This window comes from Bubalus bubalis, chromosome 18, assembly GCF_019923935.1.
Source record: "Bubalus bubalis isolate 160015118507 breed Murrah chromosome 18, NDDB_SH_1, whole genome shotgun sequence".
NCBI lineage: Eukaryota > Metazoa > Chordata > Mammalia > Artiodactyla > Bovidae > Bubalus > Bubalus bubalis.
In genome coordinates, this window is record NC_059174.1 from 33931806 (window position 1) to 33943267 (window position 11462).

Below are 11462 nucleotides of genomic sequence, written 5' to 3' on the forward strand. Positions count from 1 at the left end.
AGAATGGAAGCAACTGTGATGGATGACTTAAGCATCCCTCTGTCTGCCAAGAGAGGAAGCAGAGAGGCCCCCTAAAGGCACCCTCACAGGACTTCCCTGGTGGTCCAGTGGTTGAGGCTGCTTTCCACTGCAGGGGGTGCGGGTTTAATCCCTGGGTGTGGAACTAAGATCCCACGTGCCAAAAAAGTAAAAAAGAAAAAGACACCCTCACAACAGTCCAGGAAGAAGAGAGGAGTTGTCTGAAGTCTAGTGGAGGCTGTGGTGAAGACGTGGACATAGATAGAAGAAAGCTTAAGGAGGTGAAGACGGGCGGGTCACTGGCTCTTAGGGGTAGAAGGACAATTGGCACTGCCCATTGCAGAGGCTCAGGCGTATTAAAAATGTCTTGGGCGGGATCTTGGTCACACTGAACTCCATGGAGACATGTGTGTGCGGTGGCGGAGCGGGGGGGGGGGACGGGGGGGCGAGGGGGCGGGGCGGGGCGGGGCGCGCTGCCGAATCCAGGGCTGGGGCAGCCAAAGAAGAAACTCCAAGAGGCTGGGCAGGCCAAAGAGGGGTGGGGTGGCCAGCGGAGAGAGAGAGGGAGTGGGGCAGGGAGCTGACCGCGGGGGTCAAAGCCGCAGGAAGACAAGAGAGTTATCTTGCTCTTTGAAGGCCTAAGTTCCTGGGTCCCCAGCACGCATGGGCAGGAAGTTAGACGGGAGACAGCGAAAGCCAACAATCTTTTGGGCAAGGAGGGGTGGTTTGAGAACTCCGACGGAGTGTTGGGTGGCGGCAATAAGAAGGTCTCCGGCCGCCAGGACAGGGGTGAGGGGGGAAGCCCCGGGCCAGCGCGGGCTGCAGGAGTGCGGGCAGCCGAGGTTCGAGGGGTAGGAGGGGCGGAGGAGGAGGAAGGCGGGCGGAAGAGGGGAGAGAGGAGAAGAGGGGGCAGGAGTCAGGGAGGAGGGCTGCAGGCGAGGAGGCGAGAAGAGCACAGCAAGGGAGGAGGGGCGGGGCGGGGCGGGGCGGGGGTGGGGGCGGAGCGGCAGGGATGCGCCCCCGCGCCCCGCGAGTCTAGCCCGGCTCTCCTTCCGCACAGTCGGGGTTTCCGCTTCCCTCCCAGGCGCAGGGTGAGAGGGAGCGAGGCCGAGCGTAAGCATCGGCCGCCGCCGCCGCCGCCATGTGGCCCCCAGACCCGGAGCCCGACCCGGACCCCGAGCCCGCCGGCCGGCCCCAGCCCAGCGCGGCCCTTCCCGGGCTCCGTGCCCTCCTGCCGGCGCGCGCCTTCCTCTGCTCGCTCAAAGGCCGCCTCCTGCTGGCGGAGACGGTGAGTGCGGCGCCCACGGCCCGCTCCAGGCGGAGCCCAGCCCCCAGCGGCCGCCGCCGCCTGCAGCCCCCGGGCGTGGGGCTGGGGCGCCGCCGTCTGCACGCCCCGCGCCTCGCCCGCCGGCCTCGCTCGCAGCCCCGCAGAGTTGGGCTGAGTTGGGCAAACTTCCTCCGTTTGGGGTGGGCTCGTTGAAGCTGAGCCGCGCACGGGTCGCAGGCGATGCGGGGGCCTCAGGGGAGCCCGGGGAGGGGGCTCACCGACTCAGTGGCCGGACCCCGGGGAACGCAGCCCGGCGCTGTGTGACCTCCGGGCCCTCCGCCCTCTCTGGACCCCTGGGACGGGCTGCGTTCCCGCATCTTCAGGCCTCCCTCACGGGCACCCCGCTCCGCAAAACCTCCCGCCACGCCCCTGCCGGGCCCGGGAGGCATCGGCCCTTTGCGACCCAGGGTGGGCCCACGGCTCCTTGGCTCGCTTCCTCGGGCGCAGGGAGGACCGACCCGGCCTCGAGCTGCTGGGCGTAAACCAGAGTGGAGTCCCGCCAGCCGTGGGGAGGGCGCGACCCCCCGGGATTGGGTGAGGCCCGGGCCACAAGGTTGGGGGGCTCGCAGGAGCCTACCCCCACCCAGACTGTGGAGGGGCGGCTGGGGGTGATGACTTCATCCCCCTCTTCCCCGCCCTCGCTGGGATCCAGCCCCAGCCGTCCCACCGCCACTGAGCTCCTTCCTTCCCGCACCCACCACTCACGCCCATCAGCCCTTTGTCTTCGGGACACTGAAAATCCCTCGCACTGTCGGCCTGTGGGATTGGGGGTTGGAGCTGGGCCTCCGTGGAGGGGAGGGAAGGGAGGGAAGACGCCTAGTGGGGAGGCGGGATGAGACAGACGCACTTGTTACTTGAATCTCCAGCAATTTGATAACCCTTGTCATTATTCCCACTTTGCAGACGGGAAAGCTGAGGCCCCAGCGTCTTGGGGATTTGACCCGGATCAGTTGCGGGTCAGGTGACAGCATGGTTGAGAACAGCAGGGATCAGAGGGAGGACTCCGTCCCCACCTCTCTTTTGGGCTCCCGGGGGCAGATGGCAGGTGTCGGTCCTATCACCTCCTCCTGCCTCTGGGGTCAGCTCAGAGGTCACAAGGCCAGCACCTGTCCAACTCCCCACATGAGGCACCCGGATCCCGGACTCAGCTCACACTGCTGGGAGTCACCTCGTGGTTGGCCACTTTGCAGACTGATAGGAGCCACATTTGTGGAGAGAAGGCTTGAGTCCAAGGCCCACTGAGGGCCCCAAACACACCCAACTCAGGCCCTCCTCATGGGTGGAGGAGGGGTGGCCAGAGCATAGAGGAGGCCCTTGGCAAAACTGGGCACCAAGATCCTAGGTCCAAGTGGATGAAGAGGGGAGGAAGGGTGGATGAGGGATGGGCACTGAAGAGGCAAGGGGAGCCAGTTGAGATCACTCCTGTGTCCTCAGGTCACCTCTGGCTGCCCCCAGGCCCAAGCAAGTGGGAGGCTGACAGGGGCAGGAAGTGGCAGGAAGTTGCCACCAGGGATCCGGGGAATGAGGAACAGAATCAAAAGGGGGATCCCCAGGATCAGGCTCTGCGGGTAGGGGAAAGGAAAATGAGGGCCACAGATAACAGCCTTTGGCACAGGAAGTAGAAGATAGGGTTGGGCCAGAGTCCCGTGGCCTTGTCTTCTTGGGAGGCTCCAGCAGCCTCTCAGCACATCTCTGTGCCTTAGTTTCCCATCTGTTCAAGCTGGGCTCAGCTACCTCCGTTGTCATGTTCAGAGCAGACGCCCGTGCTCTGCAGCTCATTCCTCTGAAGTCACCATGGTGCACCCTGTGGGGCATCTGGGTGTCATCCCTCCCGAGCCCCCCAGCCCTGCTCTGAGCTACTCAGCTATGGACGTGCTCAAACCCAGCCAGAGTGACCGAAACCAGAACGGAAAAGGGCCAGCAACCACGGAGCAGGATTGCTTAAGAACTCCACGTGTGGAGTCAGCCAGACCAGAGTTCAAATTCTGATGCCCTTTTATTAGCTGTATGACACTGAGCAAGCCACTTCATCTCTCTTAACCTCAGTCTTCTCATCTGCAAAGTGGGCTGTGAACGGCACTGGGTGCATGGGTGGTGGTGAGGAGCTCTCACAAGCCTCGTCAGACCCTGGCCTGTGAACAGCCCATCAACCCCGTCTGCCCTTCCCAGTGCACCGTCTGCAGAACTAACCGGGCCTTGGCATCCTCCCACATCAGTTGCCAAGTTGCAGAAAACATTTCATTCTCAATCAGTTCCTCATGACACCTTGCGCCTCCTTTCACGAAGGCTGGGCCAGTGATGCAGCAGGGCATGCAGTGGCAGTGGCACCACTCCCTCTCCCTCTGGATGTTTTTTCCTTATTATGAAAATTTGAAAATATACAGCAAAAACATATGCCCACCAATTATACAGTTGGTAACACATTGCCTTACTTGCTACTTTCTCTCAAATCTCTTTGTGACCTGGCTGACTCTTTGTGACCCCGTGGACTATATATAGTCCATGGCATTCTCTAGGCCAGAATACTGGAGTGGGTAGCCGTTACCTTCTCCAGCGGATCTTCCCAATGTAGAGATCGAACCCAGATCTCCCACATTGCAGGCAAATTCTTTACCAGCTGAAGCACAAGGAAGCCCAAGAATACTCTAGTGGGTAGCCTATCCATCCCTTCTCCAGCAGATCTTCCCGACCCAGGAATCGAACTGGGGTCTCCTGCATTTCAGGTGGATTCTTTACCAACTGAGCTATCAGGGAAGCCCCTCTCACATATCTCTCTGTCCATCAATCCATTTTCTTAACTTTTTTATAATTTATTTTTGGTTGCACTGAGCCGGCTTTCTCTAGTTGTGGCGAGCAGAGGCTACTCTTCATTGCGGTGCATGGGCTTCTTGTTGTAGTTTTGTTTGTTGCTGGAGCACAGGCTCTTGGTGTATGAACACACACAGGCTCAGTTGCTCCTTGACATGTGGAGTCTTCCTGGACTGGGGATCGAACCAGTGTCCCCTGCATTGGCAGGCAGATTCTTATCCACTGTACCACCAGGGGAGTCCAATCTGTTTTATTTTTGGTGCATCCAAAGTAAATTGCAGACATTGGTACATTTCAACTCTTGAATACTTCAGCAGGCATATTATTTACTAAAGTGCCAGATTTGTGTCCTGTTTTTCATGTAAATTCTTCATTCGTTGAAAAGCACGGATCTTGGGTTTGGGGTGTAATTTTCTGAAACTGGCTCTTGCTTAGTTGACTGCCTTTGAGAGGGCGTAGGTTTGATTCTCCCCTGTGGAGCACCATCTGGGTTGGGTGGATTCTGCCACAGAGCCTCAGGGGTGGGTGGCGGGGAGGTAGCCTTCTGGGGGACTGGACGCTGTGAGAGGCTGGGGCTTCCTCTTTGGGTCCTGGAAGGGAACTAGCCTGAGTCTGGGTGCAGGGCCATGCCCAGAGGCAGTGGGGGCAGCACCATGTGAGTTCTAATCCTGCGACTGGAGAACTGGGCAGGTCACTCCCTGCTGGAGCCACCTCTCTTCCTGCCTGCAGGGTGGGGCTGTGCACAGGCCCTGACCTCTCCCTCCCTCGCCTCCCAGGGTCTCTCGTTCATCATCTTCGTCTGCTATGTGGCGTCCTCAGCATCTGCCTTCCTCACGGCGCCCCTGCTGGAGTTCCTGCTGGCCCTCTGCTTCCTCTTTGCTGATGCCATGCAGCTGAATGACAAGTGGCAGGGCCTGTGCTGGCCCATGATGGTGAGGGCTGGGGCCCCAGGAGGAAGGGGTTGGCTGGCCCTCACCCTCCCTTCAAGTCACTGGAGGCTGTTTGCAGCTAGTTGGAACCTGTTGGGTAGGCCTGGCCTCGGATGATCCAGGACTCACAATGCAGCAGCCAGGGGACCCAGAGTAGGTTGCCTGCCTCCTGGGCCTCCAGGGTCCCTCTGTGAGGCTGTGAACCCAGATGGCATTCTCAACCTTGGCCATCAGGTGGCGCTGGTGCTCCCAGCTGGGCCTTTCGGAATGAGCCTCAGCCGCAGGAATTCTAGCCATTTCCATATAGGGCAGGGCGGGTTAACTGAGGACTTGCGGGGCTCTCCCAGATCTCAGCCATCTGGCAACTCATTTTATCACCTGGGAAGGCCCAGAAACCCACCCTGGACTTTGCTGTATGAAATGAGTCAGAAGGGACAGCAAAGGTACACTTGAAACACTTGAACCCTGGTCTCCAGCTTTCTCCCCGTCCCCATTTTAGGGATCAGTAGGTGCAAACCGTGGTACATAAATGGATCTGCCACAGCCATGTGGCAAAGCAAGACCGGTGACCAGATCTCGCTATTGGAGAGCCAGAGGGAGCGGGTGACAAGGTCTCCACCAGATGGGCCTGGCCACAGGGTGGGCTGCAGCCTGGTCCGAACCCTGTTGTCCACCTGTCAGAGCATGGCAGGCAGGGGCACCTGGACAGGGCAGGAGTAGAGATTGGAGGAGGACCAGGGCGTGCAGGTGGGGCCTGGAAGGGGGAGTGCGTGGAGGCTGGTCTGGGGGCCCCGCCTATGTCCCGGATCTGACAGTGGGATTCCGGCCCTGTCCTTGGCACACACTGCCCTTCTGAGCCCCTCTGCCCTGCCTCAGCTCCCCGTGGCCGCCTTCCTGTGCTGTCGCCCCACTCCAGGGAGCGCTCAGCCATGGGCCCGCGCCCCTGTCTCCCCAGGACTTCCTCCGCTGTGTGACAGCGGCCCTCATCTACTTCGCCATCTCCATCACTGCCGTGGCCAAGTACCCAGATGGGGCTTCCAAAGCAGCCGGGGTGAGTTGCTCCCCAGCCTCTGGGAATGGGGGGTGCCCCACTCACGTTCACCTCACTCCTAAGTGGGTACCCCTCCTAGCTCCTTGGACATAGTCTGCTTCTGCTGAGGTACCTTGGCCTTTCATCGTGGATCTCAGCAACGCCACTGTCCTCCGGTTGAAGACTGACTCTGCCCAGAATTTGGAAAGGCTGTTGGCCAAACCAAATGAACAGCTCGATTGCCTATCTCATTAACGGGAGGGGGGTCTGTGCCCGCCATTCTGAGCTGCTTATCCAAGCAGATGAAGACAAGCCATGGGGATGGGTCGGCAGCTGCCTGGGGTGGCCTTCCCCTTCTCAGGCTCCCTGCTCCTGCTGACACGTGCCACCCGCCCCGCCCGTCTCCACAGGTGTTTGGCTTCTTTGCCACCATCGTGTTTGCCATTGACTTCTACCTGATCTTTAACGATGTAGCCAAATTCCTCAAACAAGAGGACTCCGCACAGGAGACCACAGCTGACAAGGCAGAAGGTGGGTGGCTACCCTGTGGGTTCCACCAGAGAATCGGGCTCGTCACCTGGGATGGTCACTGCGGGGACCCTGCCCTCCCTTGCGGGCTCTTGGCTAGTTTAAGCCTGGAGTAAGAGCATTTCCTCTCTCCCCGCAGGCAGGAAGTGTGTTCACAGCCTGGTTCTAGTATCTCTTTGTGTGGCATTGATGATAAAACTGCTCCCCTCAGGGGAACACACGGTTCTCTGGGGCTTCGGCCTCTCCAGGAAGGGCATGCTGAGGGCACGCCTGGCACCTCCTCGCCTCACGAGACCACTCCTGGGCACTGTCCACTGGGCTGCAGAGCGGCCACCAGTCCCAGAGTAGCCCCCCGTCTCCAGTCGTGCCTGCCCCCCAGCTTAAAGACCAGCAAGCCAAGCTCTTATCCACAGTACCCAGGCAAATACAGGGCAGCTCAGGCTTGTTTTATCCAAGGATGGGTATTTTTTATATCCAGGGAAAAGTGCCACAGACTTTCTGGCCTCCTCCAGCCATCCTTCAGCTCAGAATGGCTGTTGTGCCATTACCTGACTTAAAAAGAAAGGAAAAGCCTGCAAGCTGGATGGCTGGTTTTTCCATCCGTGACAGCACCCATAGCAACATGTCACATGTTGGGGTGCGTGTGTGCAGCACAAGGGGGCCCTTGAGGGACATGCCCAGAGGGACCAAGCCAGTTTGGAGCTTGTGATCTCTCAGGGCTTCCTCAGCCACAGCTTGGGGCTTTCCTGCCCAGGGAGGCCATCAGAGGAGATAGAGGTCCCTGCCCAGAGGGGCGGGACCTGGAGGGGCAGTGGAGGCTCCAACACAGAAATGCAGGGAAGCCCAGGGGCTGACCTGGGATGGAGGGCCCAAGCTGTTTACCTGCCTGTCCCTCTCCAAACCTCCAAGCAGGCTTTAAATGGACAGACAGATGTCAGCTCCCTGCAAGTGAGTAAATCGGATGTTTGGCTCAGCACAACTCCTCCCCCCAAGCCTGGTGTCCCTGATCCCTCCCACCCTTCTGTTGGCATCTGTTGACCCAAACACCTGCTGAGGCTGCCGTGTGCTGGGCCCTAGGGATGTGCAGATGGGCAGGCTAACTACCTGCCCTCAGGGAGTTGAGGGGGCAGGAATCAGGCCCAGAGACAGTGGTGGTGTACACGCATGGCATGAACAGGGAGCAGGAGGAACCCGAGTTGACGTCAACTACAGCAGCAAAACGAGGGCTCACAGAGGTGGAGATGAAGCAGCTGAGGGAGCGCCCATCCTACCGGCCAGCTCGGAGGCTGTGGAGGCGACCCTAGAGCTGGGTTTTGATAGATATGTAGGAGTGTGCAGGCAAAATAAACGGGGCCGGGGGAGTGAGGACAACAGATTGTAAAGAGCAGGCGCCCCCGTCCAGGTGAGGTGTTTCTGGAACAGGTGGCCATGGCCTGTGAGGATCAGCAGTGACCCAGGGCTGGCAGAGACAAGGGGGGCTTTTGCGGGGCTTCTTTCCACTGAGGGCCTGCTGTCCCCAGGCAGGTGACATTGAAACTCCTGGGGCAGGGGAGACTGAAATGGCTAAAAACAAGCTCCCTGCTTTTCCACTATGTTTTAGTTTCTCAGACAACAGCCAGACCCACTGCAGGCTGGGGGGCGGGGCAGATAGACAAGCCTGCCACCTGCAGGGAGAACAGCCAGGCAGATTTGGGAGGGCCTGGCGCCCCAGAGGAAGGGGCATCTGGGTTCCCCGCTTCCCTTCTGCTGCAGCCTAGAGGGTCCCAGGCACTCATAGTCCCCACACCAAGCGGACACCACCATCAGCTGTCGTGTCCTGAGCCCAGGGTTCCAGCTGACAGTGCCTCCCCGGAGTCGGCTCTTAGGTACCACTGGCCCCAGAGCTCTTGCCAAGCGTCCTCTCTGCTTTCCTTTCAGAAGAGAATTCCGACTCTGACTCCGACTGAAGACCTGCCCTGCCCTGGCACCTGAGCCACGCAGGCCTCCGCTCCCGCACTTTTTGACCAGGCCGGCCAGAGTGTGGCCAGGGAAGCCTGTGGGGAGGGAGGCTGTGATTTCTCTAGCAGCAGTGGGAGCTGCTGATGGAGCAGGCCTCCTTACAGCCCCAAGCAATATTCCTGAGCCCCCTTATACACAATGGCAACCCTTGGCTTAGCACTGTCCAGCCTCTCTGCTGTGAGGGCATTGTGAATATTCCGCCCCTTCTCATTTCTGCCCCAGGACCTTAAGCCCCTTAACCTCTCTGCCAAAAATAAGCACGGGGGACAGAGCAGATGGAGCCTTGTTACCCCATCACAGGGGGCCCTTCATGCCGTGGTGAGTGTCGGGGAGAGAAGCAAGATAAAGACTTCCACAGGGCCAAGCCCTGGGCCCTGGTGGTTTCCTTCTGTGGCTGGGGCCCCTGCTCATGCCGGGCACTTTGTCAATAATGATCCTTCCAAAAATTCTTTTGTTCAAGGAGCACCAGTTCCCTCTTGATTCTTGAAGCAGGGAGAAAACTAGCCTTTACCCTGTGACCTAGGAGAGAGTAGGTCCCATTGCCCACCTCACACTTTTGGAGACCAGGACCATGACTTCAGGTGACCTGCCTATTCTGGGTGTATGACTGTTTCAAAGCAAAGCTCGTAGACTAGCTTACCAGGTCCAAAAGATGAGGGCTCCAAGTAACAAGTGGCAGCGACAGCGCGCGGGGCAGCTGGGCAGGCCCAGCCCAACTCTCTCTTTCCTGGGGCCGTCAGCAGGTGAGCGGCTCCCAGGCCCTCAGGACAATGTACTTCTGGACACCTGACCCACATGAGGGGTGAGACGTGCCTTCTGTGTTCACCTAAGGACCTTATGCTGTGCATATATCTTCAATAGGATTTTGTTACTTTATGTATTTTTTTTTTTAACACAAAAGCCGCTTCTTCAGTGGCATTTCCTGTGACCCAAGAGACCTTGTGAATGAGCCAGAGTTCTGGACCCATGATTTGGGCATTTGTAGTCTTTTCTTCTTCTCTTGCATGTGAATCTCCTATCCTGAAAAAAGCCATCATGGATTAAACCAGACTGACTTCCTGCTTGGAGTGTGTGTGTTTGATAAAAACCTTACACACCAGAGCAACGCTGTCAGGTGAGAGGCATCAGCACGGAGTGGTCCCACGCCCCACGTGGATCCTGCATCTGCAGGTTACAGCAGCGATGCCCGCGCACTTGCTCCCCGCCAGGCATCTTCGTGTGGGCTCTTTACTCCTCACATGATCCTCTTGTAGTCAGGAATCTGACGGGAAGGTTCGGTGACTTGCTCAGGTCTCCACGAGAGGCCTGGGGTCTCAGCTTCTCACATCAAGCTAACAATCCCACAGTGAGTCAGTGTCTTGGCCCAGGTGATGGGAAAGATCAAGGCACTCTGCCCCAGCTTTTCGCACAATATGTAATGTGTTCTGAAAACACGTATGAAAGTAGAACCTGCAAGAGCCGACGGGCTGCTGGGAGTGGCTCCACCTTGCCAGCCCTGGCCAAGCCACGGGTCAACAGCAATACCGAAGTGTCCTCACCCCCACTGTGGCTGTTTGGCCCCCAGCTCACAAGCCTGTTTCAGGATCCGGGCCACAGCCTTTAAGGGGCGGGAGCAAGGCAGAGTGAAGAAAGAGACAATACCGTTTTTACACGTCCGTTTATTAAACAAGAACTCCTTCATGACAATTCAATATTTATTAGCGATTAGTGTTGAGAAAATTATTTCCCTCTACATACAAAAATACAGATTTGAACACTATGAAAACAATCAGGACAAGTACCGTGAAAAAATTGGTCCTTCAGAAGAAATAAAAGGGGAAAACTGAGGGCAGTGTGAGGCTTTGTAGGCTGTCAGGAATAAACCAACAGGAGCGAAGGCTCTGGGGCCCCCAAACCACTCTGAATGGATGGTCAAATCTGGGCTGGTGGGAGCTGAGTGGTGCCCACACCAGCCTCAGAAGCCAGGACGGGAGCTCAGACTGACCAATAGCATAAACAAGTTCGCTGAACACACATCACCTCAGCTCACCCCACAGCTGCATCTACACTGTTAAAGGAAATAGACTTTTAAGAAGCAAAGTGTAGTAGTTATTAAATTAACGTTGCCCCTCCCCCAAGTACCACTGGGCCAAGTACCAGAGTAGTCACATGGGAATTATCAGCCATCTGACTCATCTTCCTTTGTTAGAAAATAATTCTGTCTGACCCTTCAAAGCAGAAAAAAAATTTTTTTTTTAAATGTTTCAATAAATCCATTCCTTCGTTTTAAATGGACTCAGCTAGTTTCCTCAAGATTTCTCTTGACCAGACATAACTCAGTCTTGCAGGGGCGGGAAAGCAAAAGGTCATCTGTGTCTTCACCAAGCTCATCACAGCACGGAACCTAGTATGTTTGGGCCGGAAACCAGAAAGGGCCGTCCAACCTATCCAGGGCATCCACGAACCAGAGATCCGAGTGGAAGATGAACCCGAGACCAGCAGAGTCCCCACTCCCACTCCTGCCCCAGGACGTCTCACACGGGCAGAGGCAAGCTGGTGGCCACAGAGGAGGATGGCCTGAGCGAATCTGGAAGACAGGCAGCAACCGGGAAAGGGCTTGTCACCGTTTCAGACCCAAAGAAGGGAAGTCAGAGCACCGAGAATGTTCTGTTCTTATGGAACCACTTTCCTCTTACCATCTGGGGTGAGCAGTGGCTGTTCAGAAGTAGCAAGTGGGTAAAAAAATGCCAAATACAGTTATACTGATTAATTACTATTTCACAGAAATATACTCTTACTCTCAGACTGTTTAAGTAAGCGGAAACGAGGTGTGGGGAGAAAGCAG

General features: G+C 57.4%; 2 protein-coding genes across 6 annotated transcripts in view; one reads left to right on the forward strand and one right to left on the reverse strand.

The window, feature by feature from the left end:
- The first annotated feature begins 594 nt into the window (after positions 1 to 594).
- CMTM3 (CKLF like MARVEL transmembrane domain containing 3) lies at positions 595 to 9699 on the forward strand. The gene is made up of 6 exons (XM_025268796.2): positions 595 to 807; positions 1103 to 1306; positions 4930 to 5085; positions 6038 to 6133; positions 6523 to 6643; positions 8558 to 9699. The coding sequence occupies exons 2-6, from the start codon at positions 1160 to 1162 to the stop codon at positions 8584 to 8586; spliced, it is 549 nt and encodes a 182-aa protein (XP_025124581.1). The 5' UTR covers positions 595 to 807; positions 1103 to 1159; the 3' UTR covers positions 8587 to 9699.
- A 579-nt stretch (positions 9700 to 10278) lies between these two features.
- The window catches only part of CMTM4 (CKLF like MARVEL transmembrane domain containing 4), a 79100-nt gene continuing 77916 nt past the window's right edge, over positions 10279 to 11462 (reverse strand). For 4 of the 5 annotated variants that reach the window (XM_044931995.1, XM_025268790.2, XM_044931998.1 and 1 more), the window contains one exon: positions 10279 to 11204. In XM_044931995.1, coding sequence (XP_044787930.1) covers positions 10904 to 11204 — 301 coding nt within the window. In that variant the 3' untranslated portion in view covers positions 10279 to 10903. The remainder of the gene's footprint in view (positions 11205 to 11462) is intronic. The other variant, XM_025268792.2, reaches the window with a different exon arrangement.